This window comes from Calliphora vicina, chromosome 3 (assembly GCF_958450345.1).
Source record: "Calliphora vicina chromosome 3, idCalVici1.1, whole genome shotgun sequence".
NCBI lineage: Eukaryota > Metazoa > Arthropoda > Insecta > Diptera > Calliphoridae > Calliphora > Calliphora vicina.
In genome coordinates this window covers 129590609-129612104 of record NC_088782.1, presented here as the reverse complement: position 1 = coordinate 129612104, position 21496 = coordinate 129590609, and the positions used below count along the sequence as shown (strand labels likewise).

Sequence of the window (21496 nt, the reverse complement as noted above, 5' to 3'; positions counted from 1 at the left end):
ACAGAACATATTCAAATTGTTTAATAGTTTTTTATATTTTGAATATTTTGTATCAAAATTTTATTTACAAATATTTTTATTATACAAGACTTACATATAAAATTCAATCAACTAGAAATATTAGCTAAAAATAGCTTACTCAAATTTCATTTAAATTAGGGACAAAAATCACATTTATTTAATTTTCAAAAATAATTGACATCACTGCCTGAAATATTTAAACGTCTTAACGATTTTTTTTAGGAGGTTGTCATGTTTTTAGCTCGAAAAGTAAATTTTCGGTATATGACTTTTATGATTTCTATTTGACAGTAAAGCGATAAAATTATTTTCGTTAAGGTAAATTTGTTCAAGTTCGTTTCTCTTAGAGTTCTCCAGTTACGTTCTGTTACGTATACTCGTATACTTAAAAGATACTTTAGCCTTTTACTACAAAAATCAAATAAAAAAAAAATATAAAAAAAAACTTTAGAGATGGTGATTGTTTAGTTGTTGTATTTTGTACATATAGAATATGGATTTTTACTAAATGTCCATGACTGGATATTGCTAGTAATTCAATGCCCTTTTTTTCTTATATTATTATTTTCTTTTTTTTGCCGTTTGCACGAATTAGGACTTCATATAATAATCGTAAAAATTCTTGTTATTATTACATATTCCTTATTTTTTATTATTATTTTTTTTCCTACATATAAACATTTTCTTTGTAGACCACTAAGCGTTTTTTCCCTCCTCCTTACACTGGCTTTCAGTTGCAATTAAAATCGTAGTATTGTAGTCAATAGTTACTTAAATATTGAAATAAAATCTATGCACAAAAAATCTTTATAGATTTTAAATGTTTACGATTTTTTTTTAAATTTTTCTGTTTAAGAATACATTTGTTGTGTGTGTTATTTTTTCAGAGGCGTAAGTTAGAGTGTAAAATTTGGTCTTAAAAATTCAAGAATTTTAATTGGAAAAATTTTAATGTTCTTTAGTTTTTATCACCTTAGGCTAAATGGGAAATGAGAAAAAATACGTTGAAATTATTTTTCGTTTTTAATAATATAATCGTGACAAATTTTTGTACCAGCTTGTTTTTAGGAAGAAAAGAAAATTTAAAAAATTAATAACAATAGGTTTGTTCAGTTTATTAAACGTTTCTGAACTGAAAATTTATCTGATACACACCTATTACGAGTATTTAGATTTATTTTGCTTATTAGTCTTAAAAAATATATTAGTGCTGATGCCTTTTTAAAACGTTTATGGAAGCTCTCCATATAAAAAACGAGCTACATTTAATTCAATTGCTATTAAAATTAAGTTTATAACTTTGTGTAATAAACTGTGCATTTACTAACATAAACCGGAAAATGTACAATCAGCGCTTAGGTCGATTTTCATAAGCCCTTTACATTAGAACAAAATATACATAGAAGCGTTACTGAGAGACAAAAAAACCTAAGTCTGTTGGTAAAAACCTAAGTCTTGCAACAACAAAATACATGGAAATCAATGTATTTTGTTTGGGAGAGAGTAATTATTTTTACTCTCAGCTTACTCTCAGTTGCGCTCTAGTTCTACCCTATGTCCATTATAATTAAATTATTAATATTTGTAGTTTTGAACGATTACTTTCATGGCTCGGCCCATTGCGCGCCCTGTGCTTTTTTTATTGAAATTAGCAAATATATTTACCGCTACATGTTTATAGAAAATATGTTGCAGCTACATAGATGCAGAATAAGTTTTGCTACAATATATTTAGAGAAATTATGCTGCAGCAACATGTTTATAGAAAATATATTTCAGGAACTTAGTTACAGAAAAACTGGTACTTCAAATGTTTGCAGAAACAAATTTTGAAAATAAATGTTCCAGCAACATGTTTATGAAAACAATTATAGCAACATATTTATAAAAAAATATGGTCGATAGGGAAAATGCTTCAGAAACATGTTGATGAGAAATATATGTATATGCATCAGCAAACTATAAATACCAAAAATGTTCCAGCTACATATCAATATAAATAATGTTGCTGCACCATGTTGATATTAAAAATATTGCAGAAACATGTTGATATGACAAATGTTGTATAAATGCTTTTACTGAACAAATGTTGCAGATATATGTTGGTAGAACAAATGTTGATGTAACTATTAATAGAAACATGTTGATGGCTAAATTAAGGATAGGTAACATTTTGGAGCAACATGTTGATAGAAAAATTGTTGAAGAAACATATTGATATTCAAAATTAAGTTTTTATTTTATCAATGTTTATAAACGAATATTGTATAGAAATATTGGATATAAAATGTTACATTATCATGGGGTATACAAATAAATGGTTATAGAAAATATTATTTACATGTTTATAAAACAGAAATGTAGCAGCAAAATTTAACAACTAATTTATGCGCGCTTGTAATCAAACATATTTTACAAAAGATGCTAACAACACAAGCTTAAGGAATAATTAATGGAATCCTTTAAAAAACTTAGGGTGTATTAGTGCTAAAGAAGAGCAATAAAACAAGTCATTATTTAACTGCCTTGTAAACCATATATGGCGCCAAGGTGTATGTAAAAGGAACTTGGTTTTTTTCCACAAATTAATCAATTATAATAAATTGTTTTATGTTCTCTATAACAACTACTGTATGTTATAAGACTTTTTCAATAATATATCTTTAAATTTGCACCAGTCAGAATTTGTATGTTTGTGTTACTGGTATTTAACACTAATTGAAATTGATTGCATTCAAATAGCTTGAAAACTTGACACTTTTTTTTTTTGAAATACCCTACACTTTTGTTCAGGATTACTAAGCTTAGTAGAAACTTTCAGGAAATTGAATTTTTTTTATTGCAATTTTCAACATTCAAAAATTTTTTTCTGAAGAAAATTTTAAATTTTTTATTTTTTACTGAAGTTGTTACATTTTAAGTCGTTTTAGTCCTCCCAGAATTTCCCAACATAGTAGTCACCAACTATTTATCTTAATTTAAGAAATTGTTTACAAGTTTTTGATCTATAAAACATTGCAACATATGATGCATTGTAAATTGCAGTTATGTTTGTTACAATCTCATAATTTAACAGGTTTTATAAAGAGAAGACAGAGGAAAGGAAAAGTTTTGAAGTCACAATATTAAATTTACATACATATTTGCATAAAGTGTCAAGTCCAGTACAGTACAGTTATATTTATGATTAATTTACTTACCTTTATTATTAGAATTTTAACTGTAATACAATAAATTATCTCCACTTTTATTTTGTATCATTTTAAACTTGTTTATTAGATTTTTTCGTTTTTTTTTTACTTAAATAGAAAATTACAAAATTTTTATTGGTTTTATTTACAAAAATTAAAATAAAAAATGAAATTAAAATAAAATGTTTAAACTTAAATAATCAATTACATTGATTATTGCTAATTACTACAAATAATTGTTGCACTTTAAGTTCTTTTTGTTTCTTTAATTAAGGCCAAATATTTTCTCAAAAAAGAAATTAAATGTAAAATCTCTCTCTGTCACACAATTTAATACTAATGAACATTATTTAGGTATTTTTATTTTATCTTCTTATTAACAAAAAATAATTTTGTTCTTTTTTTTTTTTGTCTTTCCTAGATGAGTTTAAATATGTAAAATTTGTTTTTTGCTTAATTTAGTTTTCTAATTAAAGTTTAAATTACCATAAACACTTATTAATTATTGACATGGAAGTAAACAATCAAGTATTTAGGCTGTTGATTTTTTGTTTTGTTTTTTTGTTAAAGAAACTAGAGTTTATAACTTAAAAACTAATGAGCGTTTGCTTTTCATGGTAAAACTATTAATTAATATTTTATTTTAAATTAAATTAAAAAAGTCTTGAGGGTTTTATAAAATATTAAAAGAATAATATACTAAACACAACTTAAATTTATGGTGGTGATTTTTGTTTTTTCACAAAACTTAATTGTATCATTAAAGGCCTGTATTGTTAGAAATTTAAAGAAATTCTTTTAAATTTCTGTGTATTGAGACCCGGTACTTAATAATGAGTATTTTATGTATATAAATTTACTTTATAAACTTATGATTAATGCAAAGTAATTTATAAGGGGGTTACGTAAAGTTCTATTAATACATCATGCCGGGATGAACAGCACCTCCACGTTGAAAATATACATTGGGATTACTGCTTAAAGTAGGTTCCAAAGTTGTATACAAATTGGTATCATCGGGACGTATAAATAAACCTAATGGAAAGTGTTATTGGGTGGAAAGAGAAAATTTTTTAAATATAAAATTTTTAGTTTAATGTTTTGTTTTATAATAATTTGCCAACTTCTTAAAATTACTTGTTATTAATCAGAAGAAGTTTGAGTATATGAGAGCTTCTGCAGAACACTAAATATTTAAAATCGTCTTACTTAGAATGTCCTAATAATTCAGTCTAAAACTCTAAGCGAAATGACAAACGAAAAATCTTCTTCATACTTTCGTTTTTTTTTTCAAGAATTCCTCATACAAATTTCACTCCTTTCTAAACGTTTTTCTTATATGAAATGAGAGCCTAATAATCTAGAAGAAGGATACTCACAGTTGTATCATCGGCCAGTCCAAACGACTAAAAAATGTTTTGAAAAATATTCAAGTTACAAAGCATTCCATTAAAACATGTAAGAGAGTTATATTCAGCAAATTTTACTTTAATTTCAGAATTTTAAAAAAAAGTTTTTTTTTAATTTTTAGTGAACAAATTCTATGGTTAACAATTTGTTTCTTCTAATTTTGCCCCATTGTAGGTCCGACTTACTATGGCGATATATACATACGTCGCTGTAAAGGTCTTTGAAATATCTATCATCATATATTCACTTTTGAAGCCTTTTAAACCAATAAACATAAAAGTGAATTATATTTGAAGAAAAATTGTTAAATTAAATTTGGTACTGTTTGGAAATATGTCTTTTTTCCGTCTTTACGATACTGAAATTTATTTAAATACATAAACGATTGCAAAAGTGCTGATAAGGCCACATTCGGGTAAACAGTTTTGTTACATTTTTAAAACATATTTTTGCTAGAGAAAAGGAGCACAGATTTGAATCGTTCATGTCACAAAAAACTTCCCCGAAATATAGTATTTTGAAATTTCAAGCTTTACGGGTATTCAAAATGGTACTTTTTTAAGATTTTAAATTATGGAACGTATCAATATAAAATATAGCTGGCATGTTTCTGGGTGATGGTACCAAATTGTACCAAAAAGCCAGAAATAATGGTACTTTTTATTTATCCTAATGGCAATTTTCAATATTCTACAATAATGAACATAGAAACATGAAATTATGATGAAATGTAGCTGTCATCCTTCTGAGTACTAATAGTACTAAATAATTAGATCTAGTGGTACCTATCTTGTTATCAGTAATGGTTAGAAACATGAAATTCGATCTGAGTGAGTGAGAATCCAAAAGAGAACTTTGGTAGTTATTTCTTCTGATGGTACCTTTTGAATACTTTGTAATTATGGACCTACAAATATACAGTTAAACAATGAATGAGAAGTTAATGGTACTTTTTATTCTCTCTAATGGTACTTTTTTTGATTTTCTATAATAATGAATCTAGAAACATGAAATTAAGCGTATATGGAACTGAGTGAGTCCCCCGACTTTATTCTACCAGTATTTTTTGAATATTTTATAATAATCCACAAGTGTAGATCATTTCTGATGTATGAACAAATGTTATAAAAATTAATATTTTTGTTCAGTTGTGATCAAAAAATGTTCTTAAAATATTAACTTAAAATTCTCTGCTTACATATTTCTTAAAATCAAGTAGTTGTGTGTGTTTGTTTTTCTAAGTATTTTTCTATTTTGTTACAAAAAACAACTCTTACCTGGATATCTTAATGTTTGTGCTATATGTGCTTGTGTCATAGAACTCAACGAATTGCCCAATTGTTTAAGTGTTGGCGGGGCCGGCAATTGTGTCATGGTAGGTGGTGCTAGTGGTGGTGGTGGTGGGGGTTGAGGATAAAAACAAAACGGGTGCGTTGTCAAGTGTGCTGGAAAATAGTGATACATACGTGTATAACTCGGTGGTGCAGCAGTTACCAAGGCAACCCGATCTTAATATTTTTTTGTTATATTTTTGTTTATGGATTTTGTTTAAAAATGGAAATAAGCGTGTTTTGTTTGTTAGGTACCAGAATGTATCCAAATAATATGATGTTCATTCAACACACAATGTTTTTTTTTTTTTTTTTAATATACAAAACAAAAAATATGACAAAAATATTATTATTTACATTGAAACAGACAAGATATGTATGTATGGATTGAAAATCCATTACGTAAATTTATGTTTAACACGTGCAATATGATGTAAATGATTTGGTTGTGTTGTAAGTGTTATTAATGTTTTAATGGGTTTTAATGTTAAATGTTTCAAAATGTTATTTAATTATTGAATTTATAATGATTTACCCCAACAAATTTTGTTTTAAAAACGTTATAATAATGTTGTTTTGTTATGATGATAATGATGATGACGTTGTGTTGCAAGTGATAAAGTGATGTGATTTTTTTTTTAGTTTTTTAGGTGCGTTTTTTGTTTGTTTGAAAATAAAAATAAAAGAAAATAATTAAAAATGCCATAAGTAATAAATAGTGTATAATTAAAACAGTTATATTTAATTAAATATTATTTTGTTTTTTTAATTGTATAAGGTGTGTTTGTTTAGTGAACAAGAAAAACAGCGAGCATTTTGTTTTAGTATTTGAAAAATATTGCAAATTATTTATTTTTGTAATCATGATGACACTAGAAATAAGACATTTTCAATAAAAGTTTTAATTAAGTTATAAACACCTGGTGTTATTAACCCAGTAAGGCCCTACAATGCTAAAAATGTTACAAAAATAGTAATAACGGAACTAAATAAACCCCCTTATTTGCAATGAAAGCAAATTTTGCTAATTTTTGTTACAATATTTGAATACTCATTGGTAAACCTTAGAAAAAATGGCTGATTTAATAAATACCTTTCATTTGATATACATGTTGTCTTTTCTGCCATAAATGATGCATTTATTCTGCCTTTTACCCTTCGTTGTGTTCTTTTCTGAAAAAAATTTAGTTTGGTCGTGTTCTTTTCTAATAATGATACCCTAAAACCCTGAATATATGCAACATGTTTCACCCTCAATTTTATCAAAGGGTTAGAAACACACCACTTTTTATGTAAGCAAAAAGTATAGTTTTATAATATTTAGAAGCTACATAAAAGAAAAGTGCATAAATGGTAATGATTTTTGTTCTATTGTAATCGTTAAAAATGCAACACATTATGAGGGTATGGGTAACCTTTAGCAAATGGTACAAAATATATAGGCAACATTTTTTTGTCAGAAAAGAAAACACCATTAGTCGTGTGTTTTTGCTCAGAAAAATCCGCTTAAAAATGGCTGAGGTATCATTTTTGAGCGGATTTGGCTGATTTTTAATATCAAAATTCTGTTGTGATATACCTTTCATTAATATACATATTTTCATTGTGCAAAACTTATTATTCATGATATATAAAAAATGCTCCCAAATCGAGGTAGTCGAGAATTTTCCTTCATATCTCAGACATTTATGGATAGATTTTCACAAACAGAATAAACCCTTTATTAAAAATTAATTTCCTTTTGAAATCAAATATGATACAAAAATAAATACTTTCAAAAATCGGAATTTTTTTTTAATTTATATTTTTTTTTAATTTATGAGTGAAAAAATTGTATGGCAAATATTTTTTTAAATTTTTTTGGTTAAAAAAAAACCTGTTAAAATTTTGTCCCCGATTTTGACTCATTGTAAGTCCAACTATCATTAGATGTCCTATTGTCCATATTAATGATTTATTAATCAATGAAATTAATTTTTTTTAAACATTGCCCGAAAATAAAAAATCTGTGGTTTAAATTGGTTTAGCATTAACCATGTATTAATTATTAAAACGATTTCTCCTCTTATAACTTAATTAACAAATGTTTATTTAAAAAATCCTATTAACTTCACATAACACTGAAATAAACCATAATAAACACCTATTATTAACAGTATTAAAGAATTCTAAACTAAAACTAGTTTAAAACTAATAGGCATAGTTTAGTAGTGTTAAAAATCTTGGCCATAGTTCCAATATAAACAAATTATAAATTTTTAATGATTAATGAATTTAGCAAAAGGTGTCAATGAAACATCATAAGTTTTTTTGATGACCCATTTCTATAAAACAGTAATCAATTTTCAAATTAAAAACCATAAAATTTTGATTTTAGAAAAAAGTTTTTTTTTTGCAATAAAATTCTTTATAAAAAAGCAGTAAATAAAAATTGACGTCATCTTATGTGATTTATAAATAACAAACTTCTGTGTAAATTCACTAAGATTAAAGACAATAAAACTAACGATTCCCCGAAATTAAGACCAAACAAAACAAGAAAAGGTAGCAAAAATTCTTTGTGTTGCAAAAAAATAAAAGAACAGAACCTAAAACAAGCGAATATTTAAAAGACATAACAAAAAAACGGTCATCATTCTTCTTCAATGATTGTTATATAAATAAATATTTGTTTTAATATCAAACACAATTTGGAATATTTATCCTGGGTTTTTTTTTTTTTTTTAAAAAAAGCTTAAACAAAATTAACCACAACAGTTAGTTAAACATTTTAACTTGTTAAACTCAATAAACCATAAAGAAATTTATCTCTTCCCCTGCATATAACTTGTTTTAAATATTTCGTTAAACTGATGATGAAAGCAACTTATAAGGAATTTCATTAAGAAAAATTCCCCTGGAAAGCTACCAACTAATCAGTGTTATTAAAGTAATTTCGCAAAAATATGCAAATGACCTTTAATCCTCTAAGTACACAGACATTTGAACACATTTAAACACCGGTCCCTCCATTCGTCCGTCTGACTGTCTGTCTTTATGGGAGTAGGTGCAACCAGCAATTACCAATGCCATTACCAATGTAAGTATTCATTTACCACTTAATTTTCTCTAGCTTCTTTTTCGAAACGTTACGTTTGGTTATTTCTGTTTTCTTCATCATTTTCTCATTGCAAAGGCACGTGAATGAGTAAATTTTTTGTAACTAAATACATAAGCTTTGCAAGCATTGGAAAATATTTCAACTGAACTTTTATTAAATGGTGGAGAAAGAGAAAAACATTTTCAACATGACATTAAGCTTAAACATGCATGCATGGTTTTAATGTTTCTAAGCTCAAATACGAGTAAGTTTGTACAAAGGCTGTTAATAAATGTTGGAGTTTCATTTTCGAAAATTGCTTTATTTCATAAGAAAATAACTGAATTTGTAAAACAACCTACGTTGATTTATTGTTGTGTATTTGTTGGGTTCAAAATATAAACGCATGTTGGTTTTGACTTTAGAGATTTTAATCATTTTTCAAAAAAAAAAAATTAAATCCTAAAAAAATATTTGAGTAAAACGCAATTTAGCTTAATCTATGGTAGACTTAAAATTGGTAGAAAGTAAGAAGTGTTGGAAATATTGTGTTAATTTAAGAAGTATATGAAATGAAATAGACGGAATTTTACAGTTTTCTGTTCTTTTATAATTTATTATTTTTGTAACCACCATCAAAAAAATTATATGTATTCTGGGGCCTCATAAGATTCTAAGACGATCTAGCTATGTCCGTCCGTCCGTCTGTCTGTATGTATGTTGAAATCACGATAGGGCCCAAACGAAAGGTGCTAGCTGAAATTTTCCACATATATTCTCTGTTTGTTTGGGCAAATGGGCAATATCGGCCCCCATACAAATGTCCCCCAGAAATACAGTTTAGGCAGTCATAAATATGTTGATTATGCTGCAATCCTGACAACATTTTGTACACATTAGTTTTAAGTGCTCTGAATTTATACTGTAAAGTATGTCGAAAATCGGGCAATATTTGTCCCTAGTCCCCATTCAAGGTCCTCCTATGAAAATTAATTGTTATTCATAATCAGGGCAACCAAAAATATGCTCTAAAAAAAGTGTTTTATGCGCATAAAATATGCACTTAAGAACGAAAAATATGCTCTTAAAATATAAAAAATATGCACTTAAAAACAGTTGGTTATTGTTTGATTTCAAAATTTCATTAAATTAAATATATATGAAGTAAATAATATATTGAGCTCATAAATAAAAATTGGTTATTATAGGATTAAATTTTAGGGCAAATGAATATAATTGGATTCAATTAATTTTATTATATTTAGCATTAAATTACTATGAGTTTACAAAAGTTTTAAAATTTTTAAACTAAATCTTTGTTTTAGATTTCCGAGTTTCTTTTAAACTGCCTAATATTCAAACTATTTTTTAGTAAATGGTGGCATAATATTTTACATTCTCAATCCATGTGTTCCAATGTTTATAGGATCCCTACTGAGGATGTACCAAATAAATTTCTCCAAATGTTTCTATTCTATATGAAGCTTTTTTATCATTTGAATAATGTTTCAAAAACTCTGTGAATAGCGTGTAATTTTTTGGTAAAAAAAAATTGCAAAGGATTTTGGAGCATTCATCGTGTATCTAGATTAACATCTGAATTCGGCTTCTAAAATTTAAATATAATTATAAAAGAGCCTTACAATAGTGGAATGATTAGTTCTATTTAAGACTGCGGCAATTAAAAAAATTAAAACAAACTTTTTGTTCAAGTTTTATCATTGGGACTCAAAATACCGTTACATTTCCTATGTTTCTTCCATTCTCATCCATTGTATCGTCTATCGATATCCACGTATATTATTTTTTAATGGTTTCTTAATAAATTTTTTTACAAGTAAAATTATCAACGGGTTTTGAACGCGAGATTTTCGATTGATCCTTAATATTCTATATAAATACTTGTTTAATTTTACATTAGTGGTAAACTATTAATGCCCAAACATAACTGTATCAAGCTGCCTTAAATTCCTTCTTTTAAATGTATCCAAAAATGTTTGAAGAAGTTGCCCATAATAACATACAATTTTGGAATTTTCTTTTAATTTTTTACGTATTTTTACTATTTGTTAAATTTTAATATTTGTGTGTGTATATTTTTAAATTAATTGAAATATATGGAAACTAAGCTCACTTAAGTCAACGAAAACTCTCTGAAGATAATGGGTACTCTATTTTTTATTTAAGTAGCTTAGGCCAATTATCATTTGACCTTAAAAAATAGTAAAATATAGAAATGAAAAATTACAATACAAACAATAAAATTATATCAGGAAAATAAAATAATGAAAAATAAAAGAAAATATGCAACAAAAATATGCAGTTATGAGTTAAATATGCAATAATATGCTATAAAACGCAAAATATGCTAAAATATGCAGTAAAGGGCAAAATATGCAAAAATATGCACTAACGAATCGATGCCAAAATTCTTAAAATTGTCTGAAACGGATAAATAACTAACTCATATGTTTATACGACGCACAGCAAAAAATATGATATTGCATATTTTTGGTTGCCCTGTTCATAATTGTTTGATAATAATTATATCGTAATGGAATTTGGACATAAACAAGTTTTATATGAACCTAAATATTTCTTGAATCATATTTGGCCCTTAGGGCTTGATTCTGAATAAATGAAATAAGTAAAAATAAATTTAAGAATCTTGAGCGAAGATGTTCAAAAAATCAATAAATTTGTATGAAGTTGTTATTTATTTTTTAATTAGATTTTAAGGTTCTGCATGTGAATGTTGAAAATCAAATGCCTTAATATTTTCGACCCCATAAATATAGCATTGTCTGTATGTTGAAATCAACTTCTCGAAGCTCCAGATAACATTTGGAAAATTTAAAATCGGGAAAACCGCCCCACAAATGACTTTATAAGCATAAAACCAGGAATACGACGAATTTGTTTAACTATATCTCGACTACTATTTGATGTACACAGATAATATGAATATAAAATGAAAGACATTTCAAAGACCCTTTCAAATAATGCTTCATAGATGTTAGGAACGGGAATGAGTAAAATATTTTTTGATCCGAATTTTTTTTTAACAATTTTTATACCCTTCACCATGAGTGGCAAGGGTATATATAAGTTTGTCATTTGTGTAGATACATATATAAATTAACCATTTACGACCGATAAAGTATAACTTCGGGAAAACGGGATTGCTACTTGTACTTTGCGCCAGTCATATGAACAATTAAAATAAAAATAGAACAAAAATTTGGGAGTAAGTTCATTCAAATGAAATAAGTGTTCAACAAACAGGTCAAAACAGGTCAACAAGTATATATAGGCTTAAAGAGGACACTTTGGACTTTCTCCTGGTTGTAAAATTTGTTTAACCCCTTTTGACCCTAAGCACTTTTACTCCACTGAAATTCAAATTTGGCTAAAATATAGTACCTGAGAAAAAAATTAATAACACATCAGGTATAAACGGTACAATGACAAATCATATCAGCTCTTAAAGACTATTATCCTACCAACATAACAAAAGAAAAATCATCCAATTATCTATAATAGTTTACGAGTAATGATAATTTACTTCTGATCAAATTTACAAAAATCACATTTTTATAAAATGATATAAAATATTTGACTTTAACAGCTTGCCACGCACACAATTGACAATATTTTTATTTAATTTTTTGGCTACCTTAGTTTCAATGTGTTTACTATTGAATGGCATTATAATTGAAATCGGAGTTAACAAAAAGTTGGACTTTTGGCCGATGAAATTGAGATATGAGCCACCGTGCGACGTATATAAGACCATAGTAAGTTGGACATACAATGGGTCAAAATCGGAAAAAAATAGTTTTTAATCCGAATTTTTTTTTCATTAATTTTTTTGTCATAAATCTTTTTCCAAAAAAATTAATTAAAGAAATTTAAAAAAACTTTTTTTAAAAAAAATTAAAAAACAATTTGGAAAAAAAAATTTAAAACATTAAGGCCCTAATTTTGTAAATCACGTCACCAAAGTGATATTTATATGGAAAGCAAAAACAAAATTTCAAAAATTTTAAAAAATTGTTTTTGTTTTATATACACAATTTTCAAATTATGAAAGGCAAATCAACGTTTGAATTTTGGTGCGTTTGTTCTGTTAAGAATTTGTATATAAAACAAAAACCAATTTTTAAAATTTTTGAAATTTTGTTTTTGCTTTCCATATAAATATCACTTTGAGAAGTGATTTACAAAATTAGGGCCTAAACAAATTTTTGATTTTGTTTAAATAAAAATATTTAAAAAAAAATATTTTTAAGTATAATTTGGTGAAGGGTATATAAGATTCGGCACAGCCGAATATAGCTCTGTTACTTTTTTTCACCAATATTTTATTTAACCACCAATTTTTTCACCAAATTTTTTTTTAGATTTTAAAAATTTTTGACCCGATTTTTTTTTTACCAAAAATTTTTTTTCCTAACATTTTTTTTAACAATAATTAATTTTTCCATTTTTTTCAACATTAAACCATTCAATTACTGCATGAGACATTTCCAAGTCATATACATACTCTCATTTTAGTGATCAGAATTGATCAATGGAAATTGGAAGGCAAAATGGAAGAAATCATATGTCCGATGTGCTATTCCATATAAGCCTATACTGAATACTTTATGATTCAATGAAAAATGAACAATATCAAGAAAAATCAATATTTTCTATTTAATTAAAATCTGGCATAAATTTTGGCACAACCTTTATAACTTCCTAAGTACTTTATGTTTATTTCTTTCCGGAGCTCCCCAATGATCTAGAACATTGATTCGGTTACTTATAATACAAATCAAGCCTATTTTTAAACAGCTTCTCCCTTGAATTAACAGGCGTATACACCAGTATAGTAATAATTCTGTTTAAGTACAGCAATAGCTGTAGTATATAATTGAAACCCTTGTTGCCTGAAATGACTATATTTACCCAATAGGAATTACACTATTGATACCTACTCATGCCTACACCTAATTACTAGCCCCTTTACTAAACTCTAGTATTCTGCATACTTGTAATGAGTTTACTAGGTTGTGCTCCCATCCTTATAACAAATTCAAGTGGTCGTAAAAAAAGCTTTAATCTTTATCTTTCCACACAACGTTGCAGCGTAATTTCTTTATTTCTTTCACAAACACACACACACACTCCTTAAATGTAATTATTGTTATTGCTGTTTGATTTTGATGGCCTACTGTTTATTTAACAAGAAACATTTTTTCTAATTAGTTTTTGTGTATTTTTTTGTTTGTTTGTACGTTCATTAGAAAATAGAGAAATTTCATTAATTTTTTCTTTAATTTTTTATTACAACTCTGGTTGTTATGTAGTTGTTGTTATAGTTTTAAAGCTTCTTTTAAGACTAAACTGTGTTAATGGCACACAGTAACAACAGCAACAACAACAAAAATATAAGCTGCATACAGCAGCCTGTAACAAAAACAAAAAAAAAAAACTAAAGAACTAAATAGTGTTTTACATTAGACATTTACATAAATACAAATAGTGGTGTAGTATCTATCTATCTATGTAACAATCTAAGTATGTATTTTTATGTGTATGTAAAACTAATTGTTTGGTGTTTGTTTGGTTTTTTTGTTTTAGTGCTTCTAAACCAGCTTGATATTCAGCATACTAGCTTGCATTTTACAGCACTTATGGTTTCAGTTTAAACTTGAGTTTTACTACTATTACTATTGCTGCTTACACGTAGTTACATGTACTTCTATTCAAGCTATTTTGGTCATGTGTTGCTTCTAAGTATAACTTTTGTTTTGTTGTTTTCTTATAAAAAAGTTTTTCATTTAAATAAGATTTTCCAAGACTATTGGTTTTATTGGCTTGAAATACTTTCTTTTAATGAGTTTTAAGTGCCAAAGAACCAAACAGCAAAAACAAGCAATTAAAGTAGTTTTTTTTTTCTATAATTTTCTTAAATAGAAACATATATTGTTTAAGGTTTTAATTTTTATGTTTTTTTTTCTTTCATTTTAGAATGTGTTGGGGAAATGAAAAATCTTGCATGTAAATAATGGAAAAAAAGCACAACAGGCAGATAAAAAAATTGAAATAAAGTGAAGCAGAGCAAAGTAAGTAAGTAATTGTTATAATTGAACATCAATTGTTATGTCAATGTTGGCATTAATGCATGCATAGTCTTGTTAAACCAACAGCAGTGATTTCCAAACTTTTGTGCAGCAATTCTTCAAACCTTTAGCTAAAACAAAAGACCTAAGACACAATTATTATTTAGAAAGTCGCTCGTTCGTTCATTCGCTCACTCACTCGTTTGACAAATTTCCTAAAAATATTGTTAAACATCTAAGAGAAAGTGGAAATTCTGCTTTGTTTGCTTATAAAAATAAGGTTTAAAGGAGGGAATACAATTTACAGCAAACGTACATTTAAATCCATTAGTCTTTACTGTTTTGAAAAATAAATATAATCTTAGAGTTTCATGTTCTTGCATAACTCAGTCTATGTTCTAGAACAAATTAAATTGAGCATAAAAACAACAGCTAAAAATAAAACAAAAACCAAAATCTTGTAAATTTTCTGTATGTCCGTGGCAGACAATGACAGCAAATTTAACTTAACACAAAGTGGGTGGACAAGAACAAGATCAAAACCTTATGTTTTTATTTTTTTTTTTTTTTGTTACAGTTTTTTTGTAATCTTTATATTTGTTTTCTACTTTTTGTTAACAAAACTAATAGCACGTGAGTTACAAAAAAAAAAACACAATGTTAAAAACATAAATAAATTCGAAATAATCTTAAAGCTAAAAGCAAAACGTATGCAAACAGAAACTAGTAGATAGATTCCAACAAAAAACCAAAAAAAAAATAGAAGAAAACCAACAATCTGATGTCAAATTTAGGTAAAACATGACTTGAACGTAAACAACAGCAGAATGTGGCGTCTAACAGTTGACTGATGTTTACATGAAGATTGTCATTGGATTAACATGTTTTTTGTGTTGTTGTTCTTATTGTTGTGGCTGGTTGTTTTATTTGCATTTTACAATTTTCCATAGCCAGAGAGAGAAAAAAACCCCAAAACCATTTAAATAAAATTTTCTTTCCAAACTTCGCACACAGACGAACATATTTCATTCAGGCTGCAAACTACACCACACTCTTTAAACCACTTCCAAGCTCATTTAAACTCACCCAGCCAGCGATCCAGCCAGCCACATTTAAGATAATCATAGAAAAATACAAAACTTAACTAATTGGCCATGCTTTAGGGTCATTGTCATTTCAGAACAACAATATGCCTTAGAGTTGCTAAAAGTTTTACCAAACGATTTGTTAGATTTTGTTTCATTGTATATAAATGTATATAAACCAGCAACAACCAGCAACAAAGTGAGGAAAATAGAAGAATAATAATAGAGCTTTAGGCATAAAGCGTGACTAAATACTCTTGTGTTGAGTTGTAGCTAGAGAGAGGACAGATTTAAAAGATCTGCTGCATTATATTGTATGAGGGAGTAATTTTTTTTTTTTAGATTTTTCTTAAATTGGAAAATAAAATACAAATGTTATTCTGGGGTTTAAATACTAAGAGTGCATTGGAGAGTTATTAGAATCAAATTAGTTTTCAAAGTGTGTACGTACTTAGTTTATTTAAGATCAAAAGAGGATCAGTTTTCCCTTATGCTTCAATCCTAAGACTTGCAGTTTCAATATTCAATATATTAAACAAATTATAAGGTTTTTTAGTCCTACAATTTTCTCCACACAGATATAATGAAAAGTGTGTACCAAACTTTCCTCTAGATTGGGATGAAAAAGAAAACACTGTTTCTTTTTCTTTAGATTATAATTGTTACTTTGAGCATTATAAAGCACAACATGGTTGTATAAGGAATAGCACATCAGACATCGAAATTGTATATGAAATTTTTTTATTACTGAAAATATTTGCCTATGAAATTTTTAAAGAAAATTACCTATTCACTGACCATTTATTTACTAATCAAATAAAGTTATTTGCATAAAATAAAGTCGAACAAAAACTGAACGTTTTTAAATTCGTATTTAACTAAATTGTTAATTCATTCAGATAAATCTGATCACATATGTAAAATAAATTTTTTTGAAATCAGAACACTCAAGGCCGCTACGGCCATATACTTATTCATACTTATCCCCATTTTCTCAATATCTGGTTATCGTTTTTCGTAACGATAAAACTCCAATTAACATTTTTTTTTGTATGAGAACTGTCAGTTTATCGTCACGATAAAAAGTAACCAGAGATTGAGAAAATGGGGGTTATACTTATTTAATTTGGAAGCTTATATATTTTCGGCAGTAAATGTTGATGGTTTTCTTGCTTAAATTTCAAATTTACCCACGTAAATGTTCCTTTTAAAACAAACTCAATAATAGTACAATATTTCAATACAACAATGTATGTTAATCTTTTATGTTTATCATGGAATAACAACACCATGATTAGCCTTGTGCTCTTCTCCACGAATACATATATTTCAACGCTAAAATTCAACAAAAAAAAAACTATGAAACTTAAAGTGTTTTACAAAACGAAGGTCAAGTACAAAATATACAAAAATTAAAACAAAAAAAGCATAAATAAAACATTCTTAAAGCAAACTTTATTGGTTCTAATTGTGTAAATCAATACTGGACTGTAGAGACGCAGATATTAGCTGTAGCTTAGGGAAGCTGTGTTAATAAACTTGATACTACAACAAGTACTAGAATTCTTGTTGATATTTAATGAATTTCTGTTAATTAATATACATTCTATACATGTATACCATACACTTCAATTCTTTAACTATAGATGGCTGTCTGTGTGACGGTCAGCCTGTCTGTCTGTCCGTGAATTTTGTGTTGGTATCTTTATTTCGTACTTAGCCTAAGTGGGTACTGGTCTGTTTATATTTTAGCCACTTTAAGAGCAAAAGGCTTAAACTAATAAAGTTTCAAGTTTCATTACTTTAGTTAAGCAGAGTAGTACACGGAGAGAAATGTTAAGGAAGTAATTAAAATTAATTTTTTTTGGAATATTTGCTAAAAATATTTGTATTATTAAATTCAGTTGCTAAATAGATTAACTCCAAAGTTTGAAACCTTTAATTAAGCTATAATAAAATATTCGGCATAAGCGAGGTAGTCGTAATTTATTGTCTATATTTCAGTTAGATATGGTCCGATTTTCCCGATTTTCCGTACTAAAATTCTCAGATCTATGTCTGATATATCCGCACCTTATGGGTTAATATGTTATCTGGGGACTTTAGAAAATGTATTTCCACTAACATACAGAAAGCCGGTAAGATGAACAGACAGATTTTGCTATATCGACTCCAGTTTCTATAAGGTTCCCAAAATATACAGAAATTACAAGCGGAATTCAATTCTTATAGTGAATAGTAAAAAAAAACCGAAAGATTTTTGATTTTTTTTTTAATTTTGAAGAATTTCTCCAAGTGTTGCTGCTTTAAAAGCTTGTTCATTGTCAAGGACAACTTAATTGTTCGACACATCTTTATATACTTATAGAGCTGGGAATATGTTTGCTTATATCCATATATAGATATAGAGGGACCCCTAACATAATGAGTTCTTTACAAAAGTAGTATAAAGTGACCAGATTTTAGATAAGAAATCTTAAATAATGAATTATCTATTAAAACCTGATTGTTTTTCATTTATTACTTATGAATATTTTGATCAATATGAGTGATAAATGTTGAAGTTTATTTTTTTTTTATTTTTTGCTAAAACCTCCACTTACAACTTTTGATTACAAAACACTAAATACGTACGTGTGTGTACATGTAAGCAACTAAAACCAACACTACTTTATAATACAGTGTCTGAGTAAAGTAATGTAATCGATAAGCTTTAACTAGTTATGAGTATGACTGCATAGTTGCAACTTACTACTAACACTAAGCAAATTAATACCTCTCTATACATAGACAATGTCTTAGCCATGACTTTGGTAAACCTAAATGTAAGCAACAGAAAAAAATGGGAAAAAAAATAAAAAAGATTTCAATGAAATTGAAAACAAATGCCAGTATGTAATGCTGACACAACACCAATAGTTGAAAATTGAACGAATGTTAGCAGGAAAACAACAAAACCGAAAAAAAAATAGAAAAGAAAACGGAGCAATTGCAACATTTAGTAAAAAAAAAATGAAAAAAGAAAAAACCAACAAACAAATGCAACTAAATAAAACTGTTTAAGGGGAACAGGTTGAGCCGGCCGTCTACAGCTGTCAGCAACACACAACAGACGACAAGTAAGCACAGCCATACAAACACTAAAAACCTGCAACAACCACAGCAACAACAACATGGACTAAAGCAACATAATTCTAAATAACTGATTGTAAATGCTGTTGATGTTGTTGCTATATGGCTAAAGCTGTTGCTGCTACCGATGTTGCTGTTGCCGTAATGACTAATGTTGAAGTAATACAATATGTACGTGTTTAGACGTTCAGACAGACAGCCAAAACACACATACGAATATGTATGTTTTTTTGTTTCTTGGTTTTGGTTTTGGATTTTACTTATAGATTTTGTATTGAAAATTTTTAATGAATGAACAGCTAAACAACCTAGAGAAATGAGCAGAGAGGAGGAGGTGGTGTATTTTTAAAAACTCATATAAACTAGTAACCGGCATTTTATATACAGTTTTTTTTCTTAAGTAATTACTCTATCGTAGAGTTGCAAATGGACAGACAGACAGACAAATGGAGACAGACCGACAGACAGACATAGCCACAAACAAACAAAAACAAACTCAAAACATAATATTTTTATAAAGTAAAGCTACTAAAACCAAAGCAGACATCCTAGTTTTCCCATACAGGTTTCTATATTGTATTATGTTGTAATATAAAACGCTACACAGGAAAAAACTCTGCACAAAAACTGGTACATACAAATTGATTTTTTGGTTTATGATTATTAAGATAATAATGTCAAACGAAAAACTAAGCAACTCTAAAAGCAACATTTTCATGTTTAAATACATACAGTGGTGGCCACCAATTTAAGACAAATACTTGAATTTTTTTCATCAACTGAATTTTAAGTGCGATAGAGCCAAAATAAAAGGACCTCTAAGGGTATGAAATTTATTATTAATGTTTCTAGTTTCTGAAAAATGTTTGGAAAAATCGGTAAAACATATATGGACAAAGATATGTGGAAATACGTTGACCCACCTCAGCGAACATCCGCTGTTAATAACATGATATGACCGAAACTAATGGAACTAAAAATACGAAATTTGGTCCGAATATTTTATAATAATAAAAATATAATGATATAAATGTGAGAAAATAAGTTTATTTAAAAAAAAATTTTTTTGGTCAAGTTGTAGAAAAATTTTATGTGTTTGTGGGGAATATGTATGAATTGACACAGTCGAATAAAACACACATGTATGTTAAAACAGTCCTCATGCATACATAATTGTGGAAATATTTGAAAAAATAATTGACAATAACGTGGAATTTAGCAAACAATTTTTGTCTTAAATTCCTGGCCACCACTGTATATATACAATATAACTCAGGGAGATAGATACATTAATGAAAATTGCTTATTTGCTTGATTAAATTACATAAAAGATAATTTTACTCTACTCAACCAATTCTATTAAGTAATTTTGAATACTTTCATTTAAAAGAAAAATAATAAACTCCAAACTAACGGTTGTTTAAGCAAATAGTTTTATTTAAGGTTTAATTAAATAGGTTTATCATGATTTCAGTTTTAAACATAAATTCAATCAATCTCATCTCATCTAACAGTATATGTAATTATTGTTTTAGTTAGAATTCAAAATTTTATTTTTATTTAATAGAATTGAACTCAAAACCTAAATACTTTATTTTTGTAATTCATTCCACTAAAACGAAAGATTTAAGACACATGTTTGCTTACTAATTTATTTATTCTCAATTTTAGCTTTTTCTTGTTTAAGCTTTAAACATTTTAACTGCCAATTAATAGTTTTATGCATAATTTTTATTTAAATTCCAACTCAATTACTTTTATAAAACAGAGTTATACGTTAAGATTTGCAATTTAATTGCTGTTTAATAAAACAGTTACACCTTTTAGTTAATTTGTGAATAATTTATGCATAAATTTATAATTTGAAAGTTAATTTAACTTAATAAAACAGCTATGAGCGGAATAATGCATAAATAATGTTTAAAATAGCTATATAGTTTAGCATAGTTGTAGCAAATTTTGCTAAAAAATACAGTTAAATTAATTAAAAACTGAAATAAGTTAATAAAACCATACAAGTGTTAATCATATTAGACCAACAGTTTTAGGGAGCATTTCATAAAAGCATAATTATGCTAATGAGATACATATAAATGTTTGTCCCCTTAACACACTTGATTTTATATCATATAAGGTG

General features: G+C 27.2%; 1 protein-coding gene across 2 annotated transcripts in view; it reads right to left on the bottom strand.

Annotated features, from left to right (window-relative positions):
- Window positions 1-3726: 3726 nt before the first annotated feature.
- The window catches only part of LOC135953584 (uncharacterized), a 35020-nt gene continuing 17250 nt past the window's right edge, over window positions 3727-21496 (bottom strand). Inside the window, exons 2-3 of one of the 2 annotated variants that reach the window (XM_065503535.1) lie at window positions 5900-6067; window positions 3727-4247 (exon numbers count right to left, since the gene is read on the bottom strand). In XM_065503535.1, the coding sequence (XP_065359607.1) occupies window positions 4129-4247; window positions 5900-6067 (287 nt within the window). In that variant the 3' untranslated portion in view covers window positions 3727-4128. Of the gene's footprint in view, window positions 4248-5899; window positions 6131-21496 lie in introns of both variants that reach the window. The other variant, XM_065503534.1, reaches the window with a different exon arrangement.